This window comes from Nematolebias whitei, chromosome 11, assembly GCF_014905685.2.
Source record: "Nematolebias whitei isolate Nwh7 chromosome 11, NemWhi1, whole genome shotgun sequence".
Classification (NCBI taxonomy): Eukaryota; Metazoa; Chordata; class Actinopteri; order Cyprinodontiformes; family Rivulidae; genus Nematolebias; species Nematolebias whitei.
Genome location: NC_056508.1, coordinates 24,865,098 through 24,887,257, shown reverse-complemented (window position 1 = coordinate 24,887,257; position 22,160 = coordinate 24,865,098). Strand labels below are relative to the sequence as shown.

Sequence of the window (22,160 nt, the reverse complement as noted above, 5' to 3'; positions counted from 1 at the left end):
AAAACTGAATGCAATGATGTGGAGATGGCAAATGTCAATATTTTATTCGTAATATAACATAGATGACAGATCAAAAGTTTAATCTGAGTAAATGTAACATTTTAAAGGAAAAATATGTTGATTCAAAATTTCACAGTGTCAACAAATCCCAAAAAAGCTGGGACAAGTAGCAATAAGTGTCTGGAAAAAGGAAATTGAGCATATAACGAACAGCTGGAAGACCAATTAACACTAATTAGGTCAATTGACAACATGATTGGGTATAAAAAGAGCTTCTCAGAGTGTCAGTGTCTCTCAGAAGCCAAGATGGTAAGAGGATCACCAATTCCACCATTGTTGCGCAGAAAGATAGTGCAGCAATACCAGAATGGTGTTACCCAGCGTAAAATAGCAAAGACTTTTAAGTTATCATCATCAACCGTGCATAACATCATCAAAATATTCAGAGAATCTGGAACAATCGCTGTGCGTAAGGGTCAAGGCCGTAAAACTACTGGATGCTCGTGATCTCCGGGCCCTTAAACGTCACTGCACCTCAAACAGGAATGCCACTGTCAAGGAAATAACTGAATGGGCTCAGGAATACTTCCAGAAAGCATTGTCAGTGAACACAATCCACCGTGCCATCTGCCGTTGCCAGCTGAAACTCTACAGTGCAAAGAGGAAGCCATTTCTAAGCAAGCTCCACAAGCTCAGACGTTTGTACTGGGCCAGGGGTCATTTAAAATGGAGTGTGGCAAAATGGAAGACTGTTCTGTGGTCAGATGAGTCACGATTTGAAGTTCTTTATGGAACACTGGGACACCATGTCATCCGGACCAGAGAGGACAAGGATAGCCCAAGTTGTTATCAACGCTCCGTTCAGAAGCCTGCATTACTGATGGTATGGGGTTGCATGAGCGCTTGTGGCATGGGCAGCTTGCATGTCTGGAAAGGCACCATTAATGCAGAGAACTATGTTCAGGTTCTAGAACAACATATGCTCCATCTAGACATCATTTCTTTCAGGGAAGACCCTGCATTTTTCAACACAATAATGCCAGACCACATTCTGCAGCAATCACAACATCATGGCTACGTAGGAGAAGGATCCGGGTACTGAAATGGCCAGCCTGCAGTCCAGATCTTTCACCTATAGAGAACATTTGGCGCATCATAAAGAGGAAGGTGCGACAAAGAAGGCCCAAGATGATTGAACAGTTAGAGGCCTGTATTAGACATGAATGGGAGAGCATTCCTATTTCTAAACTTGAGAAACTGGTCTCCTCTGTCCCCAGACGTCTGTTGAGTGTTGTAAGAAGAAGGGGGGATGCCACACCGTGGTAAAAATGGACTTGTCTTAACTTTTTTGGGATTTGTTGACGCCATGAAATTTGGAAACAACAGATTTTTCCCTTAAAATGATACATTCTCTCAGTTTAAACTTTTGATCTGTGATTTGTGTTCTATTCTGAATAAAATATTAGATGTTGGCACCTCCACATCATTGCATTCAGTTTTTATACACAATTTGTTTAGTGTCCCAACTTTTTTGGAATCTGGTTTGTGTGTGTGTATACACACACACACGCACACACACACACACACACACACACACACACACACACACACACAAACACACACACACACACACACACACACACACACACACACACACACACACACACACACACACACAGAAATGGTGGTAGCCTTCTTAAGACTTTAATGCAGCAACCCAATTTTTGATCGTAACTTTTTTTACACCTAGCTGTAGCAGCACCAAATGGGAAGTGAGTAGCTCATTTACTTTTCCAAGTCATCATGCTCACAACATGCACAAATGGACAGGTGGATGGAGGGTATTTCCATTTAACCCTCTTCATTGCACGACGAGGAACAAGGTATACAATATTGTCAATATGGCCAAAAACAAAAATCAGGTTTGGGCTGTATTTGCCTGCAGTGTGAACATAGCCTGAGATCTTGGCAAACTTACATAAACATGAGGGTGGATTATGTTGGTCCTGCTAATAGGGCTGCCAACCTGTGAGGGATAAAAATGTTTGTTTTTCATTGATAAATCCTCAATATTCTTAACAATAAACCATTCAGCAGGTTTTTAAAATGTGTCCTCACAGTGCTAGAAGAGTTGTTTCTGTCTGGAGCCGCGTAGCGAAAGAAAATGCCCACTTTGTCCACTGACACCGCCTTGACCTGCTCCCATCCACACACCTGAACCAGCAGCTGGTGGAGCTTGAGCTCATGAGTGTGTCTGCAGAAGAGGAAGCAGATAGAAGAAATCCCTCAAACGTAAAACATCACCCGTCAGAAGTTTGATGACACCCAAAACAGTCCTCTGAGTTTTTTCACTCTCGTACATCAATATGGCTGTAGGAGTTTTAACTCTGTATGTAGCTGTCAAAAAAACTAATGCAATTGTGTCTTTTGTTCATTTCTTTGCAAGTATTAAACTATTATGCACACTAATAACAGATCATTCAAACGTGTTTTATTTTTAATCACCAAGAAGCAATTCAAATAGATTTAAAATACACTATAGCATACATAAGATTTGATGGTCATTAAAGCCATTTAAAGGCAAATGATGGGAAAAAAAAACTCTTTAGTTTCTCTATTACCAGTGATTTTCTTAAAAGTACAATGTAAATCTGTTAGCCTTTATATAGTTCAGAGTTGTCTTTTGCTTGTTTCCTAGCCGAAGCAGACTGCTGACGTGGGAGGAAGAAGTCTTCCTTCTGAGCCGCATATATATGTGAATGCAAAAATAACAGACCTGGTAAATTCAGTGATCAAAACTTGTGTTGTTTCTAAAGACACCATGTAGTAACCCAGTAACTAAAACTGATGATGGATCCTAATCTACATTTGAATTCAAGTTTTCTAAAAGTCATCTTCAGAAATTATCCTTTGCTTTTATATTTTATATGACAAAAGTTGTTATGAAAGTGTGTATGTATGGATGGACAAATGGATGGAATGATGAATGGATGGATGGATGGGATATGCATATGTATTATTATTTCCTGATATTCTATTCTATTAAGATAAATAGGGTTAACTTATTATTTTTATATATGAATGTTTCTGTTCAGTGCCCTGAGACGACTTCTGTTGTGAATTGGTGCTATATAAATAAACTGAATTGAATTACTGTATTACTTATGCAGGACTTGACCTGGAGCATTGCATTGTTTTTCTTGAGGAAAAGCTGAAAGTTGTGAACAGACTGACAGACAGAATAAACAACCAGGTGCTGTGTGTGTAAGTTCAAGCTGTACCTGTGTCGAAGTTTCTCTCGGGCCTCAAACTCAAAAGGAACCTCTTCTCCAGGTAGGACTTCTTTCCACTGACTGACATTATGTGTATCATCGGCTCCTGAAGTGTGGATGTCCGAGATGGAGTCTGCACTGCTGCTGTGGGACAGGGCCACTCTGTGGCAACAAAGAACTGTTTATTCTCCAAGAGCAACATGCAGCCAGCTTCCAAACAGAACGAACCTTAATGAAGTTCCTACACTTTGGCTGACAGTGATGTGAAAAATAATTAAGCCCTCATTTAAGATCATTACACAACATCAAATATATTGTTTTCTTATTGTTGCTCTTCAGTAAGCAAACTCGAATGGAAGATTTGATGTGGGTTTTTTCATTCAACGTTTATTTACACAGGTTAGTCTCATTGAGCCTCAAGGACTCATTTACAAGAGAGACCTGTTTTACGAGGGACATCTTTCCTGACGCAACCTGGGATCTAGGATAACAAGAGACAAGACACTGACAACTGAACTACAGCAGTCCCAATAAAGACAAGCAGTACGCCAATGTCCCCCCGTTGCTGAAGGATTTGAGAATGTCTGAAGATGAGTGTTTTCTGGACTGGAATTGAACAGGGAATGCAAGTAAGCCTTAATGTTTTTGGTGCAAGATATTCAAGTTGGTAGGAGTTACACTGTATAGAACAAACAATAGTGGTTTTTTATATATATATATATGTTTTTCTTTGAGTCGGCGCAGAATGACATATCCTGGTGTACAGAGGGAACAATTGCATCCACCCTCAGGTGCAAATGGTGGAGTAAGGGGATGGCCACTAACGGTGGCCTTGGCCCACATGGATTAACCTTTGGCCACCTCAAGTGCCACCCTAATCATTTGAGGAAACAATACTTTTAAGCAATACAAAAACTAGAAAGCATAGTCTTATTTGCATAGTATGTTTCTTTGTTTAAAAGAGGCAGGCTGTGGTTAGACCTACCTGGTAGGAGTAGTCGTCATTACAGCAAACCTCATGGTACAGCCTGTATTGTTGCGGAGCGCATACGGCACAAATGGCTGTCTCCTCTTTAAGAGCTTGACATCTTCTGAGAACAAGAGGAAGAAATAGAAGTGTCAGAGAGAGATCCTTTAAAATACTTTCATAGAATCTTTGCTGGTAATTTTCCAGGTTTTCAGTTACAGCAAACACCTGGCCCATTTAAACTGCTGCCAGACTCTGAAGAAGCAGCTCATATGGAGCTTCAGGTCTCAAATCCAACAGCAAACGTCCCAGTGTTTTTGAAACTTGACCTACCCTCAGCCTTCAGACTTGGCGTAAACTAATACTGTATCCAGATCATCAAAGTTCATGCTCAATCGTCCAAGTACAAAATCCAGTAATGGTCAGTCAGGTCATCTGGATAGTTTCTTTGTTGTGGAAAGACATTTCGCCCTCTATCTGGAGGGCTTCATCAGTCTGAGGAGTCCCAAGTAATTTGTTTTCACCACTAAGCAGTACACACCTTTAGTGGGCCAACCAGTTTGCTGGTGATAAGAACCAGCGGGGATCTGGCATGTTGCAGGAGGAAGTTTCTCCTGCAGCTGTGGGATGCACACAGGTGCAGCAGATACTAAATTATTTTAAATAAAAATTCCTTGACGATCATGAGGTTCGTCTATCAATCAGCCAATGTGTCATGTCCAATCTTACTTTGAAAAACCGCGATAGAGCAAGTCCACAAAAAACGAACCAAAAAATAGCAAGGGACTACTGTACTCAAACCAGTAAAAGTCCACTCCAAGTTTTCCTGGTTACCTACAACAACTCACCACCCCGAATGCAGCGTTTCTCCGAGGTCACTTGCCTTGGCAGGGCACTCATCTCTTCTGGGTTTTTTGTCGACTGGGTGGAAGAAGGCGGGGGAGACACCTCTGTGTTCTGTGATAGCCTAGTCCCTTGTCTAACCTAGCCTAGCCTGACAGCTAGTTTTGGCTGTCACTATCAAACTGGTTGATCCACTATGAGAAGATGCTGTTTATAGACTGAGTTTGCTGCAGCTCCTCAGCCAGAAGAAGTCTTTGGATAAAAGACGAAACGTTTCAACAAGAAGAATCCATCCAGAGGGCATGACTTTGTTTATTTAGACAACTTTATTTCTCGGAGCATTAGTGAATCCACATGATCAAATGAAGAACACTTTCAGTGTTTGTTGCTGTGTATACCAGTGCTGCTGCAGTTCTGCAGTAAAAAAAAATACCGGTACTGCTAAACACCAGTAATGACACCAAACAAAAAGCTGTAAGCTAAGAAAAATGAAAAGAGGGAATCTATTCCTCATAAAACAATGTACCGTAAACATAATAGTATACCCTTAAAATTTATGTGAGTTAAAGTTTATAGAGCACTGCAAGAGGTGAAACCCACAAATTTTAGATAGGGTTAAAAAATAAAAAATAAAAATCAGAATAATCTAGTTTTATTTATTTGACCTTTTATTTAATCAGGTTAGTCAGTTGAGAACAAATACAAAAGCAAGATAAGCAAATACAGAAGTGGTAGAACAGCAGAAGGACAACATATAAACAATCGACAACCAAATATTAAATTGTAAAGACAGTGGGAATCAACAATCACGGACAGGTTCATAGTGCAGGAAAGTAACAACATAAATTGAAGGGGAGATTGTTAAAAGCATGTGCAACAATCATGAAGTGATGCTCTCACTGAGCTTTTAAAGAAGCAAATGGGATAAAATAAGTTTAAGTTTCCTGTAAAGGGTCCCAATCATTAGCAGCAGAAAACTAAAATGACAAATGGCCAAATGAAGTGTGTGCTTTAGGGAAACAGGTTAATGTAATTGCTGAAGTGGAGAGTATGAATGTTGCTACTGATGTTGAAAAAGTTAATTTGGCTGCTCTCTTCTTCAAGGATTGCCACAGTGAATGAACTCGCATGAAAGATTTGGCAATTGTTTTACGCTGGATGTCCTTCCTGACACAAAGTGGGCTCGAACAAGACCATGGCACCGACCACCAAGCTACCGCAGTCCCTCGCTACTCACATTGAGAATTGAGCGGAAAGAAATGCCAATAAAATGTAATATTAGATGCCTTCAAACTTCGCCACAGGTAAGGTTTATGTCGAATAAGCTTGGACAGGGTTAAGTTTAGGGTAAGGGTCAGGATTAGTCTATAGAAATGAATGAAAAATTAATGAAGTCAAAGCCCACGTAAAGATAGCAAGACAAACCTGTGTGTGTGTGTGCGTGCGTGCATGTGTGTTTGTGTGTGTGCGCGTGTTAAAAAGAAAGCACTGCCTGTAAAGAAAAACTATGTGTAGGTGCAACATTGTCGGTAATGGAAAGAAAAGGTAATATTAACAAATAAATGTGGATCATGCACCATGTTTGAATAATTAAAATACACAAGTTACACAAGTAAATTTATTACTTGTTAGAAAATTGTTGGTATGAATATTTTTTATTATATTATGGCTGAGAACGTCTTTCTCTCCTGCTTCTGTAATACAAGCCCAAAACATTCTTTTATTTTAGCCTGAAGACCGGCTCGCCAACCCGCAGTGCTTCACTGGCATTGTGGACATGAGAACATGCCCAAAATATTCTCTTATCTCCATCTGGTGGCTGACTCGTCAACAGCCATGGTCTAAGTGGTCATCGTCTAAGTGTCTGACTGCAGCTTGCAATGAGGGAGCACATGCTGGGCTCTGTTGCTGTAGAAAAGTCTACAGCAAACTCTATTTGAGTTTCATTCTGTGACACGTTCCCTGCAATATGTATCGATGTATGTGACCTGTCTTGAATGAGTCCTTGCAAGTAAAATGCTGGTTAAAAATCTTCTCCTGCCATTGAGTGTAATTATTTTTGAGCAAGCAACTTGAGAGAATATTTTTCTCCAGCATTAATAACTTATAGTCTGCTTTAAAAAAGGTATCTAGTTATCTAGTTTAGAACCAGAACGTGATGATAATTAAATGACCCTGAAAATAAACATGCTGTGTTTAACTACCGGTACTTAAAATAGCTATCTCGTTCTTTGGTTACATTTGCAAATATATAAGTTTATATCTGAAATAAATGTCAGTTTTTGTTAGATTAGAACACATTGATTTGGTCCAGTGAGTGACCGAAACTTACTCTGCCCAAAGCTGGGGGGGTCAACAGATGAGCCGATCCAAGACAGGGTAGGCGACCTTTGAATCTGTTTGTCCTCCTTGCAGTAATCGGCTATCCAGGAGCTCTTGGTGGTGTTGACTTGGTCTAGAAGGACCAGGAATAAAAACTTTGTGTCATAATGTGCTCCTCTCAGTCACTTTGTGCAAAGAGAAGCAAGTTTCTGACTAACTTACCAAGCAGGACAGAAGTGATGTTGATGTCCAGCCTCTGTTTGGCTCGAATGTCCATCTTAAAGCGTGGAGGGTGAAGGCGACTAGCAGCCTGTTGCTGCCATGACAGGAAGCAGGTCCACGGTTCAATGAAAGGCTCCCAGCCTGACACAGAAACAAACTGGTGAAAGTGCTGGATTGACACACATTTTTGTTTATTTATCTGTTAGTTAACCATGACATCAGTCATGTAGTGCTGAGGATAGAGAAGGAAGCAAAAGTCTCCATTCAGATTAGGCTAAAGGCTAGCAAAACAACTGTCTGATTTTGTTGTTTTCAGGCCAACTCTTTCTCAAAAAATGTGTGAATGAACACTATTATCAAATATTATACTTCTACTCTTTTGCAGGATTTTGTATCTACTATTTGCAGAGATTGTGGTCCTGTTGATGATCTTCAGCTCTCACTGGAACAGTTCACAGCCAAGTGTGAGCAACTGGGATGAGGATCAGCATCATTAAATCTGAGGCCATGGTGCTCAGAGGTGGACTGTTCTCTCCAGGTTTGGGGTGAGGTTCTGCCTCAAGTATCTCAGGGTGTTGCTCAGAGTGAGGGAAAAATTAAGTGCTAGATCAACAGACGTATTGGTGCAGCATCTACATTATTGTGGACTCTGTGTCTGTCCATTGCGGTGAAGCTGTAAGGCAAAGCTCTCCACTTATGTTACGCTCTCCATCTACGTTCCTACCCTGACCTATGGTAAGCGTACCTCAGTGTGCCTCGCCTGGGAGGTACTTCGGGCATGTATGACTGGAAGGAGACCCCCTCGGGAAGACCCAAAAAATGCTGGAGAGAATATGTCTCTCAGTTGGCCTGGCAATGCCTTTGAGTCCTAACAGAAGAGCTGGAAGAGGTGGCTGTGGAAAGAGATGTCTGGACCTCCGTGCTTAAGCTGCTGCCCCTGAGACCTGACTCCAGAACGAACGAACAGACAACTGGATGGATGGATAGATGGGGGTACAGCACAAGTTGAACAACTGGGAGATAAAGTTAGAGAGGCCAGACTGAGATGGTTTGGACAAGTCCAGAGGAGGGACAGTGGGTATATTGGTAGAAGGATGTTAAAAATGCAGCTGCCAGGAAAAAGACAAAGAGGAGATACCAGTATACGGATACAGTTACGAGGACATGGAGGTGGTTGGAGTGAGGACAGAGGACACAGAGGACAGAAACAGAGGAAGATGATTCACTGTATTTAGCCTGGATGAAGACATTTGCTTTTTATCTCCGTACTCCGTGTTCTCTAGCTGGTTCATAGCTAAGGTTGTGACAACTAATGACTATTGGACAGAACATTATTTGAAAGCTGTCGAAACTCTCCCTTTAATATCATAATACAAGTGAACATCACATATTTGGCAGCACAACGGCTCAGTGGTTAGCACTGTTGCCTCACAGCAAGAAGGTCCTGGATTCAATCCCTGGTTGGACATGGGGTCTTTCTGTGTGGAGTTTGCATGTTTTTCTCGTGCTTGCGCGGGTGTTCTCTGGGTACTACAGTTTTCTCCCACAGATCAAAAACATACATGTTAGGATGCCTTCATACCCAGGCCTCCCTTGCAAAAGAGATCTGTGATCTCTATGGGATTTGCCTGGTTAAATAAAGGTTAATAATAATAATAATAATATGGATTGGAAACTGTGAAGAGAATTTTTGGGCAAAGGTTATGGATGTTTCTGTTACTATGGTTGAGAATCTTATCTCTGCCCATGAACCATATGTTTGGGTTAGAAGAAAGAGTTGGGCAAGGAGCTGGAAGCAGCATGTAGTATGCAGCCACAGCCATGGGCACCTCCTGCGCTCTGTGAACTCAGCTGAACTGATAAAGGTATAAAAGCAAGCTGTGGCGGCAGCTCAAGGCAGATTTTCCTGACTGGTCTTCATGTGTGTACTTTATGTATATTTATGTAACCTGTCCTGAAAATCTGACCTCACAAATAAAATACTGGTTAAAAATATTCTCCTGCCATCAAGTGTGATTCTTTTTGAGTGAACAATGCAAGTGAGAATATTTTTCTCCAAAAGTAGCCTTCCACAATAAAAAAATGAAGCCTGGGAGAATAGTTTTTTTAAACTGACATTTAATAATACTGTCAGCTTTGGTCAGAGGTACATGAAGCTGCTTTTGGAGAGAAATTAATAATTTCAGTGAGCTATGTGGGTATGTCCTGATTTATCCAGGTACTTCTTGCCAGGTAACTGGTAATATTTACCTGACAGCTGTCTGTTGTAGTAGTCCCCAGACAGAGTGAAGTTGGATTTACCTTCCTGGACAGAACCAATACGCTGCAGCACAAAAAGCCCTGAAAAGAAATTTTATTTTAAGATTGTAACAAAACAAGTGATATGCCAACATCGCCCATCTCGGAAGGATTTAAATAGCGAATGTTTGTAGTTTTGGAGGAGAGTGTTTTTCTGGACTGGAATTGAACAGGGAATGCAAGTAAACTCCAAAAAAGTTCAATCTGGTCCTCTGGACATTCAAAAAACAAAAAACAAAACAAAGTAAAACAACAAAAACATGTAGAAACGTTTCATCTCTCATCCAAGAGACTTCCTCAGTCCGAGGTGCTGTATTCAGCTCAGTCTCTTAAATAGCACCTTCTCAGAGTGGATCAACCAGTTTTGCTGCTGACAACCAAAACCAGCTGATCACATGCTCAAGAAGGACCATCAGCCTAACAATGGGTCATTAGCACACTGATGGCTGTTTACTACTCACAGAGGGCTGAGTGATACTAGCAATCACAGCATTGTAAGAGGGGGACAGTTGAACCCGGAGGCCTCCACCCCTGTTTAATGATGGACGATTTATTTTCACAAAGATGGCCTCCTTTACTCCTCTCTCAAACCATCGTTCCTCTCTGTCCAGGATGTGAACATCTTCATCCCTGAAAGAGTGACCGCTGGCCTGGAGATGAGTGTAGACCACAGAATCCTGGTCTGATGATGTTGATCTTCTGTGCCGGTCCATCCTTTTGGCCAGTGGCTGTTTAGTTTCCCCGATGTAAGACTGATCACAGCCCTCCTGACACTGAACAGCATACACAACATTACTCTGTTTGTGCCGGGGGACTGGATCTTTGGGATGAACCAGTCTTTGCCGTAATGTATTTTGGGGTTTAAAAGCCACTGGGACGTTATGTTTAGAAAATAAACGTCTCAGTTTCTCTGATACTCCCTCAACATATGGAATGACCACTGGTCTGGGTTCCTCCTTTTCACCTGATGGCTGACTGGAGTCCTGTTTGGGTTTCTTCTCTGCTTTCAGGAAGGCCCAGTTAGGATATCAACATTGCTCTAGCGCTTGTCTCGTGTAGGATTTCTCCTTCTGCCTGGCTCCTGAGACAGCATCCCCACTAACTAAGGGAGCCAGCCGTGCGGGCGACGCGTCGGCCCCACGGGACGTGCCCTTGCGGCCGCGACGGATCCATGCCGTCCGACCACTGAGTTCGCCGCGAGCCTTTGCGCGAAGGTCCCGCCCCGGCGATGGTTTGAGAGAGGAGTAAAGGAAGCCATCTTTGTGAAAAGAAATCGCCCATCATAAAACAGGGATGGAGGCCTCTGGGTTCAATTGTCCCCCTCTTACAATGCTGTGATTGCTAGTATCACTCAGCCCCCTGTGAATAGTAAACAGCCATCAGTGTGCTAATGATCCATTGTTAGGCTGATGGTCCTTCTTGACCATGTGAGCAGTTGGTTTTGGTTGTCAGCAGCAAACTGGTTGATCCACTCTGAGAAGGTGCTATTTAAGAGACTGAGCTGAATACAGCACCTCAGACTGAGGAAGTCTCTCGGATGAGAGACGAAACGTTTCTATATTTTTTTTTGCTTTGTTTTGTTTTTTTGAATGTCCAGAGGACCAGATTTAACTTTTTTGGATTTTTCTACCTGGATTATTGAGCATACATCAGGATAATGCAAGTAAACCTTTAAGTGCAAGATATTCAAGCTGGTAGAAGTTACACTGTGGAGAAGAACAGAGGGAGGTGTTTTGTTTTTTGTCAGAGAGTAATAGATGCTGAAGAGTGGAGGAAACAATTTTATCCACCACCAGATGCAATGGTGGAGCCATGGAGGGCCAACGGTGGCCTTGACCACCATAGATTATCCATCGGCCACCCTAATCATTTGAGCAAACTATACTTTTAGACAATATAAACTAGAAAGCATAGTTTCTTCAAATAATAGGGGCGGTAAGCTTACAAGCATATATGGTGGTGGCCATCTTAGATTTTGACGTGGCAACGCAATTTTGTAAAGGAACCTTTACTACGCAAAAAAAAAAAAAAAGCCACACCAAAATGGAAGTCAGTACTTCACTTATTTTTTAGGGTATCCCCCACCTCTGGTACAGTGACGGCTGAAAACAGGCACCAGTGTCTCTGTGGCCAGTGAAGGAGAAGCAGGTAAAAGGATCAGAATGGATGTATGAGCATGTACATTAGTGAGACTTACTGGAGAAAGTGAGTTCAGCTAGAGGGATGTCACAGTCCAGGCAGTCATCGATGAAACAAATACAGATGCTGTCAGCCTTCACCTCCACACCTGACAAAGGAGCAGAGTGACTGCAGGAGCTGGAGCCTGCCTTCACTCGGGAGTTCTCCATCAGATTTTCTGCATTCTCCAGAAGCCACGTGGCAGCCTGGTCCAGATGACCTACAAAACACAAGTGAGAGGTCACGTCAGATCCAGGTTCAAGTTCATATGCATGTGATGAAACTTCTTCACCTTTACAGTGGACCAGAGCTCTTCTGCAGTCCTCCTTTGTAAAACCAAGGTCTTGTAAATGGCTGAGCTTGGATTCTGCAAAATGTCATCACATCCATTCAGTTAAGATAAAATATTAAACACACATGGGCAAATAAAAACCCCTGGCCAACTGTAGAGCCTGAAAGGTAATTCCACTTATCCAGTTTTAATTAAATATGTTGTCATTTATTCATCCAATATATTAAATACATAGTCTAAGAAATATAATCTGAGATGAAACGGCTGTGACGAAATTTTACATTTACAGTGGTGCTTGAAAATTTGTGAACTCTTTATAATTTTCTATATTTCTGCATAAATATGACCTAAAACATAATCAGATTTTCACACAAGTCCTAAAAGTAGATAAAGAGAACACAGTTAAACAAATGAGATAAAAATATTATACTTAGTCATTTATTTATTGAGGAAAATGATCCGATATTAATGTGAACCTCTAGGATTATCAGTTAATTTGAAGGTGAAATTAGAGTCAGGTGTTTTCAGTCAATGGGATGATGATCAGGTGTGAGTGAACACCCTGTTTGATTTAAAGAACAGGATCTATCAAAGTCTGCTCTTCACATATTTGTGGAAGTGGATCATGGCAGGAACGAAGGAGATTTCTGAGGACCTAAGAAAAAGAGTTGTTGATGTTCATCAGGCTGGAAAATGTTATAAAACCATCTGTAAAGAGTTTGGACTCCACCGATCCACAGTCAGACAGATTGCGTACAAATGGAGGAAATTGAAGACCATTGTTACCCTCCCCAGGAGTGGTGGACCAACAAAGATCACTCCAAGAGCAAGATGTGGAATAGTCTGTGAGGTTACAAAGGAACCCAGAGTAACTTTTAATCAACTGAAGGTCTCACTCACATTGACTGATGTTAATGTTCATGAGTCCACCATCAGGAGAACTCTGAACAACAATGGTGGTCATGGCACAGTTGAAGGAGGAAGTCACTGCTCTCCAAAAAGAACATTGCTGCTCATTTGCAGTTTGCTAAAGATCATGTGGACAAGCCAGAAGGCTGCTGGAAGAAAGTTTTGTGGATGGATGAGACCAAAGTAGAATTTTTTGGTTTAAATTAAAAGAGTTATTTTTGGAGAAAGGAAAACTCTGCATTCCTGCAAAAGAACCTTATCCCATCTGTGAAACATGGTGGTGGTATTATCATGGTTTGTACCTGTTTTGATGCATCTGGGTCAGGACGGCTTACCATCATTGATGGAACAATGAATTCTGAATTATATCAGAGAATTATAAAGGAAAATGTCAGAACATCTGTCCATGAACTGAATCTCAAGAGAAGGTGGGCCATGCAGCGACAATGACCTTAAACACACAAGTCGTTCTACCAAAGAATGTTCAAGAAGAATAAAGTTCATGTTTTGGAATGACCAAGTCGAAGTCCTGACCTTAATCCAATCCAGATGTTGTGGAAGGACCTGAAGCAAGAAGTTAAATGTGAGGAAACCACCAACATCCAGAGTTGAAACTGTTCTGTACAGAGGATGGACTAAAATTCCTCCAAGCTGGTGAGCAGGACTGATCAACAGTTACCAGAAATGTTTAGTTGCAGTTATTGCTGCACTGGGGCGAAGGGGGTGTCACACCAGATACTGAATGCAAAGGTTCACATACTTTTGCCACTCTCAAATATGTTATATTGGATAATATTCCTCAATAAATAAATGACCAAGTATAATATTTTTGTCTCATTTGTTTAACTAGGTTTTATTTAAATCAACTTTATGATTTCTGTGAAAATCTGATGATGCTTTACATCATATTTATGCAGAAATATTGAAAATTATAAAGCATTCACAAACTTTCAAGCATATATATATATATATATATATATATATACATTTACATATACACACACACAAGTGTAATAATATATTACTTTTAGTTATTTTTTTCTACCTGTATCCCTCCACTTTTTATTTTTATATTAGCTCATTAGCTGGTGCTCCTGTTTCACATTTGAGGGCCGTTGAAATGTTTAGTAGTTAATTATTTATTTTCACTTATTTTACAGAGAAACAACAAAATTGCACTTTACTTTAAAACACACAAATATGTATGTATGTATGTCAAATAAATGTACACACACATCCATCTGACTTTATATGTGTAAATTATACAGCATGGTGGTGGTGGTGGGGGGGGGGGGGTCCTTTCTGTACCTCTGAGGCTGTGCGTCCTCTGCCTGTTGCTGCTTTTGGGTGAAACTGTTGCCTCAGCTCGGTCAGGAGAAGAGGCAGGTGAAGTTTTGGATGCAGGAATAGACTTAGCGATGGCAAGGAACAGCTGAATGTCATTGTAGGACAGACGGATGTCCAAGGCAGGAAACTGGATCTGCCAGAGAACGACATAATTAAACAGCCAATTATCTTTTTCCACAAGAAGTCTTCTCTGTGTTTAGTCTTTAGGACATGCATTTGTTTGCTGACACAAACATCAACAAATGAAACACTGACTTTAAAAACTAAAGACAACGGTTTCAATAATAACCTTAATGTCAGTAATAGGAGATCAAAAACACCATCAACTGGAATCTGCTGCTGCTGTGAGGCAACACTGAACTGACCTCCAGGATGGGGGGGATGTCCTGCACATTGAAGGCATCTAGGAGCCCAGAGGTGCTGTGGTAGGTGGGGCTGCCACACAACTCCACCTGTATGTTGACGGGGTCTATGATGGACAGCGCCGTCTCCTGCTCACTGCCAAGCCGACAAGAGAAAACCTGAAAAGATAATGATGATGTTGCATGTGCTAGCAAGTAGGAGCAAGACTAAAGACAGCAGGGAGCAATTCTCAGAAGAGAAGATTTAAGGTCTTTCATGCCAGAGTTTTATGTTGATAAAGGATAGTCGTAGCCATTTTGGTCAAACCTTGAAAATGAGTTGATGCATCATCTCAAGAAATACCAAAAGATGTCATGTTCAGGTGCTCAGGGGATGTGTTGGGGATGACTCAGATGCCACATCAAATTTTAGCTTAATATCTGTACAAAAGTACTGGGTTAAAGCCACTTTTGTGTTGGCTAATGTTGATTAGATGTGGTAGCCTTCTTGAATTAGGCTTCAAAAGTTTAGTAAAGGAAGATGATAATCTAAAAACGTTTTGAAAGTTTCAATAAAACACCTAGTTCTGGTGAAAAAACAAAAGACAATTATTGCCAATTTTGTATTTATTATGGTCAATTAGCTGTGGCAGCCATCTTCAGTGAATTACAGTAGTTTTGAAAAGCACATTTAAAGACTATTTCTTGAACATTTTAATAAAATCTGCCCAGTGGTCTTTGATTGCTGACAAACAGAAAAGGATGATTTCAATTAGCTATTGGCACGTTTAACTCTCAGAATGTCTCGTTGAGAAAAATATTTTTTTCCTATTCAGTAAACAGGATGGTTCCCGACAAAGCCTAAACATCCTTCTAAATGGTGTTTTTTTTATTTGGTCAGAATGGTTTCAAATGCTCCTGTAACCTCATAGTAACTTTACTGCCCTCCAACCGACCATAAAGAAATCCCATTATAAATTATTTTGAATCCTATATTCATCATATCATATAAAATAATACATTTCTCTCAGTAAAGGCTTTTCTTTTTATCTATATCTCTATACTTCAGATTTTTATATTACTGTTGCTCTGCTTTGTTAGATGAGAGCTACTGAAAACATTTCAACTCACTCCAAGAGAGATACATCTTTCCTGGCCAGACGTCGCTGCGGAGTCCTGCCTCTCATCTCATCTGACAAAATTATTTTAGTTTGGACGATAAGAGCAAAACCTTACTTGCATGTTGCACAAGTAAACATTTAGTACTGAAAATCTATTATGCATGCATGCAGGCTGCAGAATTGGACGTTCCACGACTCAGAATAGCCGATTTGTCGTTGGCTTGACTGAAAACAGAACATTAGTGGATGGACCAGGTGTTCCACGAGTGGAGTTTTATAAAAACAAACAAAAAAATATGACCTTCAATTTATTTATTTATTTTTTAATTAAAAAGTCCTTTAAATGTGATATATTTATTCAGGTTGAGAAAGCTGTTGTAGCTGTACGTTCAATTAATATTTTCAAGTTTTTTGGTAACAGACACACAAACATGTAGAAACGCAGCCGACATTATATGGTCTGCTTTTAGGTAAAGAACGATTACAATGTGAGCAGCAGTGTCACCTCAATTCCTGCCAGGCTGCCAGAGAAGGGTCGGTCCAGCAGACGGGGCTTGTATGTCAGAACTGTGGTGCCTTTCAGAATGATTGCATTTGTGTCGAGACAGGAGAGGTCCTCCACAACCACAAACTCTGTGCCTGAAACCAAAACAAGACAAACATTTTTTTAAAGAATCACCACAATGCACTTATCAGTTCAGCATTCACAAGAAAAACTAATTTATTTGAAATTTAAGGTCAAGTTCTGGTTAATCTTTCACTTCTACGAGATCCAGTAGTTTTTAACTTTATAGTTTTGTGAAAACTTTATGTAAAAGTTTGCACCAAAACAAAAAGCTCAAAACTATTACCATACTGTATACCTATCATCGTAACATCCATTTTTATCCATAGCCATAAGGACTCTTGTAATTTCCTAAAGTTGTCTGAATGTAAAAGTTTTATATTTAACTTGTTTTATTACTCCATTTTTTTTTATAATAATGAGAGCTACCCTGGTTGTAAGCATGAAATGAAATGCTCCTTCCACAGTTCTGCTGCAGTCTCTTTCTCCCACCTGTCACATTGATCTTCATCTCCAGGCAGCGGTCTTGGGTGACTGGTACGGTGGATCTTTTAGTGACTACTCCACTCTTCACTGTCTTTGGCATGACAGCCCCAGTGGTGTCCAGTTCAGAAGTAGTGTTAGAAGGAAAATGTTGTTGAGACTCGGTGCTGTCAGAGTCCCTGTGAACCTGCAGGAAGTCTCGCACCAGCTCCAGCCAGTCGAAGATGAGAAAAACCCTCAGGTTATTGAGGACCACTGTAAAGCATGACGAGTCACGTGTAGATCTGCAAAGAACATAATTTCAGTTAAACTTCCATGTGTGTTTAGAAATGTTTTGTTGGATTAAATGTTCTCCAGTGCAGCATTACCTATAATGCAGCTCAAGTTGCAGAGATGCACGGTTACTGCCTGTTTTGGAGGGCTGCAGAATGCAGTCAAACACATTTTTTCTTGCCCCCTTGGCGATCATATTTGGCTCAGTGCAGCGGGAGTCGAAGGCCAGCAGGGAGTGAGAGACCAAATTGACAGACTTGGAACCATCAGAGAAACTTTCAAAAAGAATCTTGGATTTCATGAAGTCAAACCTTTGCAAGGCAAGTAAAAGAAAACAGTAAATTTGCATCTTTATGAACTTCAGGAGAAAAATAAAACTCAACTTGAGCATGACAGTAACTTTTAGCTCATCTAGTCCAGACCAACAACACAGATTAAGAACTCTAGAACCAGAATATAAAGTTCTTACCTTGCTAAGGACTGCCTGCATTTAGTGGTTGCTGGACATTCCAGAAGCTCCAAGCTGACATCCGTCAAATCCACCAAGAAAGAGAGGTTGGTGTAGACGTCTCCACTCAACACAGTCTAAAAGAGCCACATGCAAACCAAAGCTACGATCAGTCCTTTCAGTTCAAAGGCAATATATGTCCAGACATAATAAAAAGGATTGCTCGTTCCCAGGTTCTAAAATGATTAAAAATTTCAAATAAAAGTGTTTTAAACCACATCAATTACAACACGGTGGTGCTGGATCTGGGCACCAACAACCCAGAAAGGAGGATGTGGGTAAATGGATAATAATGGATGGATTTATAGATCGAGTGCCCTTGTTACTGCAGTCAATAATTTTTCTGCACTTCTGTCAGCAGAACAGTAACAATGACAGATAAAAGAGTGCTGTTTGTCCTGCTCACCCTATTCAGCATTCAGGAGCAAACCAACCTCATCCTCGGTCCAAACAAAAGTTTGTGTTTTCTCCATTTTTGAATGGAACCGTTTTCTCGCTCCAGACTAAACTGTCTGCCTGCATGCGTCTCATTCAAAGATAAAAATCATAGTGCCAGTGAGTGACCTGGCATCAGTTTTTCCAGACATACGATACAGTTTTTATAGTAAATAATTCTACTGTTAAACACCACCTTTTCTGTGCACAACACACAACTTATCTTACAACTCTCCCCTCCAGTAAAGTGCACCCTCACTCAGCGCATACCATAGTTTGGGTCAAAATACAACAATTCTAAAAAAACTGTACAATAGATTGTCCTTTCCTATTTGTCAACCCTGCCTGGCGTGGATATTACAGTGGATTTAATGAGCACAGCTATCTCCATGTAAATGTGTTTTTTTTTTTTTCTTCGATCAACACTGGAAAAACCTAAAGTTTCCAGAGATCGTTCACATGTAAACAGACCCTCCCCACATGGATGACTATGGCAGTGTTGGTCTAACAGTCGGCGAGACGTTAACGATGAAGTCCAATAGGTAAAGTTTGGCTCAAACTGGGAATAAAGACAATGATACTAAGTATATCAGCAAACCAACAACAAAATGACAAATTGTTGCTACAGTCCAGATACCAGTCTGACTAAGCTGTGAAGAAACATTGTCTACAAACTGAAGCAACATTAGAATAAAGTGTGGGCAAAAGATCCACCAATCATCTCATCCAAAAACCAAATTTACTATAGTACAAATACTGTCTGAACTAACTACTGTATTTTTGTGATTACACATTTTTGGCTTTGTTTTTATTTAATAAATCCTAACAAGGTGGAAGCTGTTAGTCTATTTGAAATTTTAGAAGGTGTAATAGCCAAATTACCTATAAAAAGGTCTTGATATGTAAAACCGTAAAACTAAAACAAAGCCGACTTTCTTTTTCTCAAAATTGTGTTTAAAAACCATTTTATTGCACAACGCATTTAAAACGGCTTAAACATAGTAATAACTATGTCAGCTCGATTTATAGCTTTTCAAATACACAGCTAAAAGTGTTAAGCATATTTTTCTTACTTTCCAAACCAGATGGAAATGTACAGACATTATGTAGAAGCAATTCTTCACCAAACCAAATGTTTTTTAACGTTGAAATGTAGGATACTGTATGTTCCTAGAGGTCAACAAAGATGGCTGCCAGATCCTCACATGGATGCTAGGGTCCTGCAGATTATAGGGTCGCAGAAACTCTTCAACAGGCTCTCCCAGGTTGTTCTCCAGAAGCCCTCGGATCAACTGGTAGTGCTTCTTCTCTAGGCAGCAATGCACTGACGACAGTCTGCCGTGGATGGACATGTCAGGTACTGCATGACTCAGCTCCCTGCCAACAAGAAACACTGATGACTGTGCAGGCCGTGGATCGGTGTTGTTTATATTTATTCACCTTTTTAAGATAAACAAAAACAACAGTCATGTCCTATTTTACCTACGGGAAATTCAGGTTCGCTGCCTTTAATGTCAGTTTTAGACTAAAATCCTCTCATGTTGGCTATAACAAGTCTGCCACTGAAGATTAAAGGATTTGCCTGTCTGTGCATGATTGTATGTTAGCAAAATATCTCATGAGCCCCCAAATGGACTTCAATAAAAACTTCCAAAGGTAACCACTGGATTTATATTTACACCTGAGCATTTGGAGCCATTCCATATTCATAGCTTTGGAAAGCTGTATGACAACAAAGCAAAAGCTTCAGAATGTGGGAAAACAACTTATTATTGAGAATGTTGAAAAAACAGCTGACATTTTCAGTTTGATTAACTGCTAAAGTTAATTTTCCAGTGACAGAGGAAAAAAGGCAGTTAAAACATGAATGATAGCTCATCTGAGATTCCTTTGGTAGTTCCTATAGAGCTGTGCAGCTTTACTGAACAACCACATTGTGAGGAAGCTTTAAGAAGGAAGCACATACTTGTCCAAGTTGCGCTCAATTTTTAGCTGGAGGCGGCAGCAGTCCTTCAACAAGTTATCTCCAGTCCGACGAAGAGAGAAGGAAGAGAAGGTGAGGTTGGAGGATTCGGGATTAGCAGCATCACCCTCTGAAGACTCGGGCAGACGCTCTGCAGCAAAGATACTCATCTCCTGCAGGTCCAGCGCCACACAGTCCAACAGGCAAATGTGGGTATCTACAGGACGGAAACCCTGCAGCTTATTAATCAGAGACTGTGGCACTTACGAAACTTGTTGTTTTTAAAGGGTTAAAAAAAAAGTCCTACAAAAATTACAAAATGATTTCAAATGATTTCCTTTTATCTGACATCTCCGCTTAGATGTCTAACATTTAGCACCAGCTGCTCTGAATTATATATTTTTATTTTTCATCTAGAAGAAATACTTTCTGTATGCTACTAAAATAATTGTGATGCCTTAAAATCTAATAATTGTCAACAAATGTGGAAAATGTTTTCTGCTCTAATGGACATTTCCTGTTAAGTATGTTGTAAAAAGTATGTTCTGGTGGATTTAGAGAGTCAGAAAGTTTCAGTAATAATAATATAATAATAACAGCAGAGAACAAACCATCTGTTAGCTCCACAGTAAACCTGATAGCTACATTTTAAACACGTCTCAGTGGTGTTTAGATCATTTTGACACTGAAATAATTAGAAGTTGTGCTCAAAGGATTCTTATTTTAACTGATATGGTAAAACATTTCTGTATAACCTGAGCTCCCTGAGAGACCTCCTGTCATTCTGCTGCAGAAATCACATATAAACTGCAACAATCTGCATGAAAACACTGCTAAAATAACTATTTCTAGCACAAATTTCAATAAAAACACGACTCAGAAAAATAAAAGAGCGAGTTCAAAGTGGACTTTAATTTAATCTACTTCTGAAATGAATGAAATATTGTGCCAGAGAAGTTTTGGTCAAAGGTTATGGATGTTGTTATTACTATGGCTGAGGAAAAGAAATCAAGAAAACCATCTCCCAATACACTATCTTATTTATGCCCATGAACCATGTTTGGGGTAAAGAAGAGCATTGGGTGAGAAGGCTTCAGCATGCAACTGCAGCCAAGGACATCTCCTGAGCTCTGTGAACTCAGCTGAACTGATAATGGTACAAAAGCAAGCGTACAAGGCAGCTTGAGGCAGATTCTTGTGACTGGGCTTCATGTGTGTATGATTTATGTATATTTACACAGCCTGTCCTGAAAATCTGGCCTTGCAAGTAAAATGCCAGTTAAAAATCTTCTCCTGCCATCAAGTGTGGTTCTTTTTGCATAAACAACGCAAGCAAGAATATTTTCTTGAACATAACGGCTGGAAGATGGACCACAGTAACTCCCGCAATCCAAAAAGGAAGAAGCGGGTAAAGATGATGGATGGATGGATGATAATCAGTTGTATGTGGTAACGTCTCTATTTTCATATGTTTAGATATAAAATATTGTAATACATCTAAGGTGCTTGCAAAAAGTTTCTGTGAAAACTGCTGTAATCAAAGTCTGCTGACCTGAACATTGAGGCTCTTTCTCCAGAGAGGTCCTGGCTGTGTCAGCGGCTGGTGGTCTGTCAGGAGTTCCTTCTGAAGAAGAGTTAGTGGGTTCACTTTGCACATTTGTCCTCCATGAAGAATTCTTGACTTGCTCCTTTTTGGAACCAAAAGTAAACAAAACCAGGCAAATACATATTTACCATATACAATTAAACAAACAAACACACAAATATACATGCAGAAACTATATATATATCATATATATACATGTATATATATATACATAT

The 22,160-nt window shown here is 40.2% G+C and overlaps 1 protein-coding gene across 1 annotated transcript in view; it reads right to left on the bottom strand.

Moving 5' to 3' along the window:
- Nucleotides 1-22,160, bottom strand: part of vps13d (vacuolar protein sorting 13 homolog D) — a 125,804-nt gene that overhangs the window by 48,876 nt on the left and 54,768 nt on the right. The window contains exons 26-43 of the mRNA XM_037684802.1: nt 21,892-22,027; nt 20,343-20,556; nt 19,582-19,753; nt 17,903-18,018; nt 17,529-17,744; nt 17,170-17,444; nt 16,618-16,751; nt 15,016-15,171; nt 14,612-14,783; nt 12,395-12,469; nt 12,122-12,322; nt 9,877-9,966; nt 7,627-7,767; nt 7,415-7,537; nt 4,258-4,363; nt 3,282-3,434; nt 2,119-2,254; nt 1,979-2,026 (exon numbers count right to left, since the gene is read on the bottom strand). Of these exons, the coding sequence (XP_037540730.1) occupies nt 1,979-2,026; nt 2,119-2,254; nt 3,282-3,434; nt 4,258-4,363; nt 7,415-7,537; nt 7,627-7,767; nt 9,877-9,966; nt 12,122-12,322; nt 12,395-12,469; nt 14,612-14,783; nt 15,016-15,171; nt 16,618-16,751; nt 17,170-17,444; nt 17,529-17,744; nt 17,903-18,018; nt 19,582-19,753; nt 20,343-20,556; nt 21,892-22,027 (2,664 nt within the window). The remainder of the gene's footprint in view (nt 1-1,978; nt 2,027-2,118; nt 2,255-3,281; nt 3,435-4,257; nt 4,364-7,414; nt 7,538-7,626; nt 7,768-9,876; nt 9,967-12,121; nt 12,323-12,394; nt 12,470-14,611; nt 14,784-15,015; nt 15,172-16,617; nt 16,752-17,169; nt 17,445-17,528; nt 17,745-17,902; nt 18,019-19,581; nt 19,754-20,342; nt 20,557-21,891; nt 22,028-22,160) is intronic.